At 53.3% G+C, this 13,153-nt stretch overlaps 1 protein-coding gene across 4 annotated transcripts in view; it reads right to left on the bottom strand.

Moving 5' to 3' along the window:
- The window catches only part of DGAT1 (diacylglycerol O-acyltransferase 1), a 90,604-nt gene that overhangs the window by 18,154 nt on the left and 59,297 nt on the right, over positions 1–13,153 (bottom strand). For all 4 annotated transcript variants that reach the window (XR_014941028.1, XM_085533141.1, XM_085533142.1 and 1 more), the window contains exons 12-14: positions 11,973–12,017; positions 8,849–8,961; positions 1,776–1,841 (exon numbers count right to left, since the gene is read on the bottom strand). Coding sequence is in view for 3 of the 4 variants with exons in the window: in XM_085533141.1 (XP_085389267.1) it covers positions 1,776–1,841; positions 8,849–8,961; positions 11,973–12,017 (224 nt within the window). In the remaining variant the exon portion in view is untranslated. The remainder of the gene's footprint in view (positions 1–1,775; positions 1,842–8,848; positions 8,962–11,972; positions 12,018–13,153) is intronic.

Below are 13,153 nucleotides of genomic sequence, written 5' to 3'. Positions count from 1 at the left end.
GTGTCACACTATTAATGTTGGTGTCACACTATTAATGTTGGTGTCACACTGTTGGTGTCACACTATTAATGTTGGTGTCACACTATTAATGTTGGTGTCACACTATTAATGTTGGTGTTACACTGTTGGTGTCACACTATTAATGTTGGTGTCACACTATTAATGTTGGTGTCACACTGTTGGTGTCACACTATTAATGTTGGTGTCACACTATTAATGTTGGTGTCACACTGTTGGTGTCACACTGTTGGTGTCACACTATTAATGTTGGTGTCACACTATTAATGTTGGTGTTACACTATTAATGTTGGTGTCACACTATTAATGTTGGTGTCACACTATTAATGTTGGTGTCACACTGTTGGTGTCACACTATTAACGTTGGTGTTACACTATTAATGTTGGTGTCACACTATTAATGTTGGTGTCACACTGTTGGTGTCACACTATTAATTTTGGTGTCACACTTAATGTTGGTGTCACACTATTAATGTTGGTGTCACACTATTGATGTTGGTGTCACACTATTGATGTTGGTGTCACACTATTAATGTTGGTGTCACACTATTGATGTTGGTGTCACACTATTAATGTTGGTGTCACACTATTAATGTTGGTGTCACACTATTGATGTTGGTGTCACACTGTTGGTGTCACACTATTAATGTTGGTGTCACATTATTAATGTTGGTGTCACACTATTAATGTTGGTGTCACACTGTTGGTGTCACACTATTAATGTTGGTGTCACACTATTAATTTTGGTGTCACACTTAATGTTGGTGTCACACTGTTGGTGTCACACTATTAATGTTGGTGTCACACCATTAATGTTGGTGTCACACTATTAATGTTGGTGTCACACTATTAATGTTGGCGTCACACTGTTGGTGTCACACTATTAACGTTGGTGTTACACTATTAATGTTGGTGTCACACTATTAATGTTGGTGTCACACTGTTGGTGTCACACTATTAATTTTGGTGTCACACTTAATGTTGGTGTCACACTATTAATGTTGGTGTCACACTATTGATGTTGGTGTCACACTATTGATGTTGGTGTCACACTATTAATGTTGGTGTCACACTATTGATGTTGGTGTCACACTATTAATGTTGGTGTCACACTGTTGGTGTCACACTATTAATGTTGGTGTCACACTGTTGGTGTCACACTATTAATGTTGGTGTCACACCATTAATGTTGGTGTCACACTATTAATGTTGGTGTCACACTATTAATGTTGGTGTCACACTGTTGGTGTCACACAATTAATGTTGGTGTCACACTATTAATGTTGGTGTCACACTGTTGGTGTCACACTATTAATGTTGGTGTCACACTATTAATGTTGGTGTCACACTATTAATGTTGGTGTCACACTATTAATGTTGGTGTTACACTATTAATGTTGGTGTCACACTATTAATGTTGGTGTCACACTATTAATGTTGGTGTCACACTATTAATTTTGGTGTCACACTTAATGTTGGTGTCACACTATTAATGTTGGTGTCACACTATTAATGTTGGTGTCACACTGTTGGTGTCACACTATTAATGTTGGTGTCACACTGTTGGTGTCACACTATTAATGTTGGTGTTACACTATTAATGTTGGTGTCACACTATTAATGTTGGTGTTACACTATTAATGTTGGTGTCACACTATTAATGTTGGTGTCACACTATTAATGTTGGTGTTACACTATTAATGTTGGTGTCACACTATTAATGTTGGTGTCACACTATTAATGTTGGTGTTACACACCTGAGGCACCATTTGTGCACGGGGATGTTCCAGTTCTGCCAGAAATACGTCACCGACTCCGAGTTCCTGCAACACAATGGGACCCATAAAACCCCATAGATTATATGGGGCCATAGAGGACCCCACAACCACCCCATAGGTTATATGGGGCCATAGGGGACCCCACAACCACCCCATAGGTTATATGGGGCCATAGGGGACCCCACAACCACCCCATAGGTTATATGGGGTCATGAGGGACCCCACAACCACCCCATAGGTTATATGGGGCCATAGGGGACCCCACAAACACCCCATATGTTATATGGGGTCATAGGGGACCCCACAACCACCCCATAGGTTACATAGGGCCATAAGGGACCCCACATCCACCCCATAGGTTATATGGGGCCATAAGGGACCCCAAACCACCCCATAGGTTATATGGGGTCATAAGGGACCCCACAACCACCCCATAGGTTATATGGGGTCATAGGGGACCCCAAAACATCCCATAGGTTATATGGGGTCATAGGGGACCCCAAACCACCCCATAGATTATATGGGGCCATAGGGGACCCCACAACCACCCCATAGATTATATGGGGTCATAGGGGACCCCACAACCACCCCATAGATTATATGGGGCCAGAAGGGACCCCACAACCACCCCATAGGTTATATGGGGTCATAAGGGACCCCAAAACACCCCATAGGTTATATGGGGCCATAGGGGACCCCACAACCACCCCATAGGTTATATGGGGCCATAAGGGACCCCATAAAACCCCATAGGTTATATGGGGCCATAGAGGACCCCACAACCACCCCATAGATTATATGGGGCCAGAAGGGACCCCACAACCACCCCATAGGTTATATGGGGCCATAAGGGACTCCACAACCACCCCATAGGTTATATGGGGCCATAGGGGACCCCATAAACACCCCATAGATTATATGGGGTCATAGGGGACCCCACAACCACCCCATAGATTATATGGGGTCATAGGGGACCCCACAACCACCCCATAGATTATATGGGGTCATAGGGGACCCCACAACCACCCCATAGGTTATATGGGGCCATAAGGGACTCCACAACCACCCCATAGGTTATATGGGGTCATAAGGGACCCCACAACCACCCCATAGGTTATATGGGGCCATAAGGGACCCCACAACCACCCCATAGATTATATGGGGCCATAAGGGACCCCACAACCACCCCATAGGTTATATGGGGCCATAAGGGACCCCACAAGCACCCCATAGGTTATATGGGGTCATAAGAGACCCAATAAATACCCCATAGATTATATGGGGCCAGAAGGGACCCCAAAACACCCCATAGGTTATATGGGGTCATAGGGGACCCCACAACCACCCCATAGATTATATGGGGTCATAGGGAACCATACAACCACCCCATAGGTTATATGGGGCCATAAGGGACCCCATAAACACCCCATAGATTATATGGGGTCATAGGGGACCATACAACCACCCCATAGGTTATATGGGGCCGTAAGGGACCCCATAAACACCCCATAGATTATATGGGGTCATAGGGGACCCCATAAACACCCCATAGGTTATATGGGGTCATAGGGGACCCCACAACCACCCCATAGATTATATGGGGCCATAAGGGACCCCACAACCACCCCATAGGTTATATGGGGCCAGAAAAGACCCCACAACCACCCCATAGGTTATATGGGGCCATAGGGGACCCCACAACCACCCCATAGGTTATATGGGGCCAGAAGGGACCCCAAAACACCCCATAGGTTATATGGGGCCATAAGGGACCCCACAACCACCCTATAGGTTATATGGGGCCATAAGGGACCCCACAACCACCCCATAGGTTATATGGGGTCATAAGGGACCCCACAACCACCCCATAGGTTATATGGGGCCATAAGGGACCCCACAACCACCCCATAGATTATATGGGGTCATAAGGGACCCCACAACCACCCCATAGGTTATATGGGGCCATAAGGGACCCCAAACCACCCCATAGGTTATATGGGGCCAGAAGGGACCCCACAACCACCCCATAGATTATATGGGGCCAGAAGGGACCCCACAACCACCCGATAGGTTATATGGGGCCAGAAGGGACCCCACAACCACCCCATAGGTTATATGGGGCCATAAGGGACCCCAAAACACCCCATAGATTATATGGGGCCAGAAGGGACCCCACAACCACCCCATAGGTTATATGGGGCCAGAAGGGACCCCATAAACACCCCATAGGTTATATGAGGCCATAAGGGACCCCACAACAACCCCATAGGTTATATGGGGTCATAGGGGACCCCACAACCAACCCATAGAATATATGGGGCCAGAAGGGACCCCAAACCACCCCATAGGTTATATGGGGCCATAAGGGACCCCACAACCACCCCATAGATTATATGGGGCCAGAAGGGACCCCACAACCACCCCATAGGTTATATGGGGCCATAAGGGACCCCACAACCACCCCATAGGTTATATGGGGCCAGAAGTGACCCCACAACCACCCCATAGGTTATATGGGGTCATAGGGGACCCCAAAACCACCCCATAGGTTATATGGGGTCATAAGGGACCCCACAACCACCCCATAGGTTATATGGGGCCAGAAGGGACCCCATAAACACCCCATAGATTATATGGGGCCATAGGGGACCCCACAACCACCCCATAGATTATATGGGGCCAGAAGGGACCCCACAACCACCCCATAGATTATATGGGGCCAGAAGGGACCCCACAACCACCCCATAGATTATATGGGGTCATAGGGGACCCCACAACCACCCCATAGGTTATATGGGGCCAGAAGGGGCCCCACAACCACCCCATAGGTTATATGGGGCCATAAGGGACCCCACAACCACCCCATAGGTTATATGGGGCCATAAGGGACCCCACAACCACCCCATAGGTTATATGGGGCCATAAGGGACCCCACAACCACCCCATAGGTTATATGGGGCCAGAAAGGACCCCACAACCACCCCATAGATTATATGGGGCCATAAGGGACCCCACAACCACCCCATAGGTTATATGGGGTCATAAGGGACCCCACAACCACCCCATAGGTTATATGGGGTCATAGGGGACCCCACAACCACCCCATAGGTTATATGGGGCCAGAAGGGACCCCAAAACACCCCATAGGTTATATGGGGCCATAAGGGGCCCCACAACCACCCCATAGATTATATGGGGCCATAGGGGACCCCACAACCACCCCATAGGTTATATGGGGCCAGAAGGGACCCCATAAACACCCCATAGATTATATGGGGCCATAGGGGACCCCACAACCACCCCATAGATTATATGGGGTCATAAGGGACCCCACAACCACCCCATAGGATATATGGGGCCAGAAGGGACCCCACATCCACCCCATAGATTATATGGGGCCATAAGGGACCCCAAACCACCCCATAGGTTATATGGGGCCATAAGGGACCCCACAACCACCCCATAGGTTATATGGGGTTATGAGTGACCCCAAACCACCCCATAGGTTATATGGGGCCATAGGGGACCCCACAACCACCCCATAGGTTATATGGGGCCATAGGGGACCCCACAACCACCCCATAGGTTATATGGGGTCATAGGGGACCCCACAACCACCCCATAGATTATATGGGGTCATAGGGGACCCCATAAACACCCCATAGGTTATATGGGGTCATGAGGGACCCCACAACCACCCCATAGGTTATATGGGGTCATGAGGGACCCCACAACCACCCCATAGGTTATATGGGGCCATAAGGGACCCCACAACCACCCCATAGGTTATATGGGGTCATAGGGGACCCCACAACCACCCCATAGATTATATGGGGTTATGAGGGACCCCACAACCACCCCATACGTTATATGGGGCCATAAGGGACCCCATAACCACCCCATAGATTATATGGGGTCAGAAGGGACCCCACAATCACCCCATAGATTATATGGGGTCAGAAGGGACCCCACAACCACCCCATAGATTATATGGGGCCATAGGGGACCCCACAACCACCCCATAGGTTATATGGGGTCATAAGGGACCCCACAACCACCCCATAGGTTATATGGGGTCATGAGGGACCCCACAACCACCCCATAGATTATATGGGGCCATAGGGGACCCCACAACCACCCCATAGGTTATATGGGGTCATAAGGGACCCCACAACCACCCCATAGGTTATATGGGGTCATGAGGAACCCCACAACCACCCCATAGATTATATGGGGCCATAGGGGACCCCACAACCACCCCATAGGTTATATGGGGTTATGAGTGACCCCACAACCACCCCATAGATTATATGGGGTCATAAGGGACCCCACAACCACCCCATAGGTTATATGGGGTCATGAGGGACCCCAAACCACCCCATAGATTATATGGAGCCAGAAGGGACCCGCTATAACCCCCACCCCATAGATTATATGGGGTCATAGGGACCCCACAACCACCCCATAGGTTAGGGGTTCTATAGGGTTCCATAAAGTGCTATGGGGTCCCATAGGGTGCTATAGGGTCCCACTGGATGCTATAGGGTGCTATGGGGTCCCCTAGGGTGCTATGGGGTGCTATAGGGTCCCATAGGGTCCCATAGGGTCCCCTAGGGTGCTATGGGGTGCTATAGGGTCCCATAGGGGGCTATAGGGTCCCATAGGGTGCAATAGGTGCCCCCACTCACCACCAGTCCCTATAGAACTCCCTGTCCCCGAAGCGCAGTACCTCAGCCATCACGTTGGGTGCTATAGGGTCCCATAGGGTGCTACAGGGTCCCATAGGGTGCTATAGGGTCCCACAGTGTGCTATAGGGTGCTATAGGGTCCCATAGGGTGCTATAGGGTGCTATGGGGTCCTATAGGGTCTCATAGGATGCTATAGGGTGCTATAGGGTGACTCACCACCAGTCCCTATAGAACTCCCTGTCCCCGAAGCGCAGCACCTCGGCCACCACGTTGGGTGCTATAGGGTGCTATAGGGTCCCATAGGGTGCTATAGGGTCCCATAGTGTCCCATAGGGTGCTATAGGGTCCCATAGGGTACTATAGGGTGCTATAGGGTCCCATAGGGTGCTATAGGGTCCCATAGGGTGCTATAGGGTGACTCACCACCAGTCCCTATAGAACTCCCTGTCCCCGAAGCGCAGCACCTCGGCCACCATGTTGGGTGCTATAGGGTCCCATAGGGTACTATGGGGTCCAATAGGGTGCTATAGGGTGCTATAGGGTCCCATAGGGTCCCATAGGGTGCTATAGGGTGCTATGGGGTCCCATAGGCTGCTATAGGGTGCTATAGGGTGCCTCACCACCAGTCCCTATAGAACTCCCTGTCCCCGAAGCGCAGCACCTCGGCCACCACATTGGGTGCTGTAGGGTGCTATAGGGTCCCATAGGGTGCTATAGGGTGCTATAGGGTCCCATAGGGTCCCATAGGGTGCTATAGGTTCCCATAGGGTGCTATAGGGTCCCATAGGGTGCTATGGGGTCTCATAGGGTGCTATAGGGTGCTATAGGGTGCTATGGGGTCCCATAGTGTCCCATAGGGTGCTATAGGGTGACTCACCACCAGTCCCTATAGAACTCCCTGTCCCCGAAGCGCAGCACCTCATTGGGTGCTATGGGGTCCCATAGGGTCCTATAGGATGCTATAGGGTGCTATAGGGTCCCATAGGGTGCTATAGGGTCCCATAGGGTGCTATAGGGTGACTCACCACCAGTCCCTATAGAACTCCCTGTCCCCGAAGCGCAGCACCTCATTGGGTGCTATGGGGTCCCATAGGGTCCTATAGGATGCTATAGGGTGCTATAGGGTCCCATAGGGTGCTATAGGGTCCCATAGGGTGCTATAGGGTGACTCACCACCAGTCCCTATAGAACTCCCTGTCCCCGAAGCGCAGCACCTCGGCCACCACATTGGGTGCTATGGGGTCCCATAGGGTGCTATAGGGTCCCATAGGGTGCTATAGGGTGCTATGGGGTGCTATAGGGTCACTCACCACCAGTCCCTATAGAACTCCCTGTCCCCGAAGCGCAGCACCTCGGCCACCACATTGGGTGCTATAGGGTGCTATGTGGTCCCATAGGGTCCCATAGGGTGCTATAGGGTCCCATAGGGTGCTATAGGGTCCCATAGGGTGCTATGGGGTGACTCACCACCAGTCCCTATAGAACTCCCTGTCCCCGATGCGCAGCACCTCGGCCACCACATTGGGTGCTATAGGGTGCTATAGGGTCCCATAGGGTCCCATAGGGTGCTATAGGGTCCCATAGGGTGCTATAGGGTCCCATAGGGTGCTATAGGGTGACTCACCACCAGTCCCTATAGAACTCCCTGTCCCCGAAGCGCAGCACCTCATTGGGTGCTATGGGGTCCCATAGGGTCCCATAGGGTGCTATGGGGTCCCATAGGGTCCTAAAGGATGCTATAGGGTGCTATAGGGTCCCATAGGGTGCTATAGGGTGCCATAGGGTGCTATGGGGTGCCATAGGGTGCTATAGGGTGACTCACCACCAGTCCCTGTAGAACTCCCTGTCCCCAATGCGCAGCACCTCGGCCACCACATTGGGTGCTATAGGGTGCTATAGGGTCCCATAGGGTGCTATAGGGTCCCATAGGGTGCTATAGGGTGCTATAGGGTCCCATAGGGTCCCATAGGGTGCTATAGGGTGACTCACCACCAGTCCCTATAGAACTCCCTGTCCCCGAAGCGCAGCACCTCGGCCACCACATTGGGTGCTATAGGGTGCTATAGGGTGCTATGGGGTCCCATAGGATGCTATAGGGTCCCATAGTGTCCCATAGGGTGCTATAGGGTCCCATAGGGTGCTATAGGGTCCCATAGGGTGCTATAGGGTGACTCACCACCAGTCCCTATAGAACTCCCTGTCCCCGAAGCGCAGCACATTGGCCACCACATTGGGTGCTATAGGGTGCTATAGGGTGCTATAGAGTGCTATAGGGTGCTATAGGGTCCCATAGGGTCCCATAGGGTGCTATAGGGTGCTATAGGGTCCCATAGGGTGCTATAGGGTGCTATAGGGTGACTCACCACCAGTCCCTATAGAACTCCCTGTCCCCGAAGCGCAGCACCTCGGCCACCACATTGAGGCAGGAGTGGAAGAACCAGTAGAAGAAGATCAACCAGATCAGGTGGTTGGGGACCTGGGGGCAATTAATGGGGGGGTAATTAATGGGGGGGCAATTAATGGGGGGGCAATGAATGGGGGGGTAATTAATGGGGGGGCAATTAATGGGGTGGGGTCAATTAATGGGGGGGCAATTACATGGGGGGCAATTAAATGGGGGGGACAGCAATGAGGGGGAAATTAATGAGAGGGCAATTAATGAGGGGCAATTAATGGGGGGGCCATTAATGGGGGGGTAGTTAAATAGGGGGTAAATTAATGGGGGATGCAATTACATGGGGGCAATTAATGGGGGGGCAATTAATGGGGGGCAATTAAATAGGGGGGACAGCAATGAGGGGCAATTAATGAGAGGGCAATTAATGGGGGGGCAATTAAATATGGGGGGGCTCAATGAGGGGGCAATTAATGAGGGGGCAATTAATGAGGGGCAATTAAATGGGGGGCAATTAATGGGGGGGCAATTAATGGGGAGGGGGGCAATTACATGGGGGGGCAATTAAGTGGGGGGGACAGCAATGAGGGGGCAATTAATGAGGGGCAATTAATGAAGGGGCAAATAATGGGGGGGCAATTAATGGGGAGGGGGGCAATTACATGGGGGGGCAATTAAATGGGGGGGACAGCAATGAGGGGGCAATTAATGAGGGGCAATTAAAGGGGTGGCAATTACATGGGGGGAAATTAATGGGGAGGGGGGCAGCAATGAGGGGGCAATTAATGAGGGGCAATTAAAGGGGGGGGAGCAATGAGGGGGCAATTAATGGGGGGCAATTAATGAGGGGCAATTAAATGGGGGGGGACAGCAATGAGGGGGCAATTAATGAGGGGGCAATTAATGGGGAGGGGGGCAATTAATGGGGGGTAATTAATGGAGGGGCAATTAATGGGGGGTGCAATTACATGGGGGCACAGCAATTAAATGGGGGGGCAATTAAATGGGGGGGGGCACAGTAATTAAATGGGGGGCACAGCAATTAAATGGGGGGGGCAATTCAATGGGTGGGGGGCAACTAATTGGGAGGGGGGCACAACAATGGGGGAGAGGCACAGCAATTCAAAGGGGGGGGGCACTGCTACTAAATGGGGGAAGGCAATTCAATGGGGGGGCACAGCTATTAAATGGGGGGGGGCACAGCCATTAAATGGGGGGGGCAAAGCCATTAAATGGGGGGGCACAGCAATTATATGGGGGGGTAATTAAATGGGGGGGGGCACAGATATTCGATGGGGGGGGCAGAGCAATTAAATGAGGGGGAGGAAATTAAATGGGGGGGGCACAGCAATTATATTGGGGGGAATTAAATGGTGGGGCAATTAAATGGGGGGGGCACAGCAATTAAATGGGGGGGCACAGCCAATTAATGGGGGAGGCACAGTAATTCAATGGGGGGGGCACAGCAATTAAATGGGGGGGCAATTAAATGGGGGGGGCACAGCCAATTAATGGGGGGGGGCACAGTAATTCAATGGGGGGGCACAGCAACTAAATAGGGGGGCAATTAAATGGGGGGGGGGCACAGTAATTAAATGGGGGCACAGCAATTCAGTGGGGATCATAGCAATTAAATGGGGGGGCCCAGTAATTCAATGGGGGGGGGCAATTAAATGGGGGGGCCCAGTAATTCAATGGGGGGGGCACAGCCATTAAATGGGGGGGCAATTAAATGGGGGGGGGCACAGTAATTAAATGGGGGCACAGCAATTCAGTGGGGATCATAGCAATTAAATGGGGGGGCCCAGTAATTCAATGGGGGGGCAATTAAATGGGGGGGCCAGTAATTCAGTGGGGGGGGGCAATTAAATGGGGGGGCCCAGTAATTCAATGGGGGGGGCAATTAAATGGGGGGGCCTAGTAATTCAATGGGGGGGGCAATTAAATGGGGGGGCCTAGTAATTCAATGGGGGGGGCAATTAAATGGGGGGCCCAGTAATTCAATGGGGGGGGCAATTAAATGGGGGGGCCTAGTAATTCAATGGGGGGGGCAATTAAATGGGGGGGGCACAGTAATTAAATGGGGGCAATTAAATGGGAGGGCACAGCCATTCAATGGGGGGGGCAATTAAATGGGGGGGCAGTAATTCAATGGGGGGGGCAATTAAATGGGGGGGCCCAGTAATTCAATGGGGGGGGGCAATTAAATGGGGCGGCACAGTAATTCAGTGGGGGGGGGCAATTAAATGGGGGGGCCCAGTAATTCAATGGGGGGGGCAATTAAATGGGGGGGCACAGTAATTCAGTGGGGGGGGGCAATTAAATGGGGGGGCACAGTAATTCAATGGGGGGGGCAATTAAATGGGGGGGCCCAGTAATTCAGTGGGGGGGGCAATTAAATGGGGGGGCACAGTAATTCAATGGGGGGGGCAATTAAATGGGGGGGCAATTAAATGGGGGGGGGCACAGTAATTAAATGGGGGGCAATTCAATGGGGGGGGGGGCACAGCCATTAAATGGGGGAGGCAATTAAATGGGTGGGGGGCAACTAATTGGGGGGGGGGGCACAGCAATGGGGGGGTTGCACAGCTATTAAACGGGGGGGGTGCACAGCAATTTGTTGGGGGGGTCCCTGAGTGTGGGTGAATGGGGGGGAGGGGAGACCCCCAAGTTTAGGGTGGGGGGGGGGGGTGGAAATGGGGTGTGGGGGGGAGACCCCTAAATTAAGGGTGGGGGGGGAAATGGGGGGGGGGGCCCAAATTAAGGGTGGGGGTGGAAATGGGGGGGGGGCACACACACATTAAGGGTGGGGGTGGAAATGGGGGGACCCCAAATTAAGGGGGGGGGGGAAATAGGGGGGGGATCCCACATTAAGGGTGGGGGGGAAATGGGGGGGGGGACCCCAAATTAAGGGGGGGGGAAATAGGGGGGGGATCCCACATTAAGGGTGGGGGGGAAATGGGGGGGGGATCCCACATTAAGGGTGGGGGGAAATGGGGGGGGGATCCCACATTAAGGGGGGGGGGGAAATGGGGGGGGGACCCCAAATTAAGGGGGGGGGGGGGGGGGTTGTAAATGGGGGGGGTACTTACAGCCAGCTTCAACAGGCGCTCAATGATGCGGGAGTAGTCCATGTCCTGGTGGGGGGGGGGGGTTAAATTGGGGGGGGGGGCAGCCATTGACAGCCCCCCCCCCCCCCCCAAACAGGGTTAATATGGGGGGGGAGACAAGCTCTGTCTTATGGGGGGGGGAGGGGGGTGTTTTGGATTGGGGGGGGGGTTGAGGTGGCACCTATTGATTCCCAATGGACACTTTATTGGGGAGGGGGGGGGGGGGGCAGAGGTGGGACCCATTGACCCCAATGGCTCTATGGGGGGGGGGGAGGATGGGGGGGAGGGGGGGAGGCTGATGTGGGACCCATTGACCCCAATGGCTCTAGGGGAGGGGGGGGTTGGTTTTGGGGAGGGGGGGGGGCAGAGGTGGGACCCATTGACCCCAATGGTTCTATGGGTGGGGGGGGGGGGGGAGTATGGGGTGTTGGGGGGGGGGGGCCGAGGTGGGAACCACTGACCCCAGTGACTCTATGGGGGGGGGAGGATGGGGGGGGGGGGGGGGAAGCTGATGTGGGACCCATTGACTCCCAATGGCACTATAAAGGGGGGGGGGAGTTGGTTTTGGGGGGGGGGGGGCAGAGGTGGGACCCATTGACCCCAATGGCTCTATAAAGGGGGGGGAGTTGGTTTTGGGGAGGGGGGGTAGTGGGGGGGGGGGCAGAGGTGGGACCCATTGACCCCCAATGGCACTATAAAGGGGGGGGTATGGGGTGCTGGGGGGGGGGCAGAGGTGGGACCCATTGACCCCAATGGCTCTAGGGGGGGGGTATGGGGTGCTGGGGGGGGGGGGCAGAGGTGGGACCCATTGACCCCAATGGTTCTATGGGTGGGGGGGGGGGAAGTATGGGGTGTTGGGGGGGGGGGGGCCGAGGTGGGAACCACTGACCCCAGTGACTCTATGGGGGGGGGAGGATGTGGGGGGGGGGCGGGGAGGCTGATGTGGGACCCATTGACCCCCAATGGCACTATAAAGGGGGGGGGTTGGTTTTGGGGGGGGGGGGTATGGGGTGTTGGGGGGGTGCAGAGGTGGGACCCATTGACCCCCAATGGCACTATGGGGGGGGTATGGGGTGCTGGGGGGGGGGGCAGAGGTGGGACCCATTGACCCCAATGGTTCTATGGGTGGGGGGAGTATGGGGTGTTGGGGGGGGGGGGGCAGA

The sequence above is a fragment of the Coturnix japonica genome, unplaced genomic scaffold (assembly GCF_054131305.1).
Source record: "Coturnix japonica strain WE unplaced genomic scaffold, WE-NBRP24 Scf054, whole genome shotgun sequence".
Taxonomy (NCBI): Eukaryota; Metazoa; Chordata; class Aves; order Galliformes; family Phasianidae; genus Coturnix; species Coturnix japonica.
Note: the sequence above shows the minus strand (reverse complement) of the source record. Positions and strands in the feature narration are given on the sequence as shown.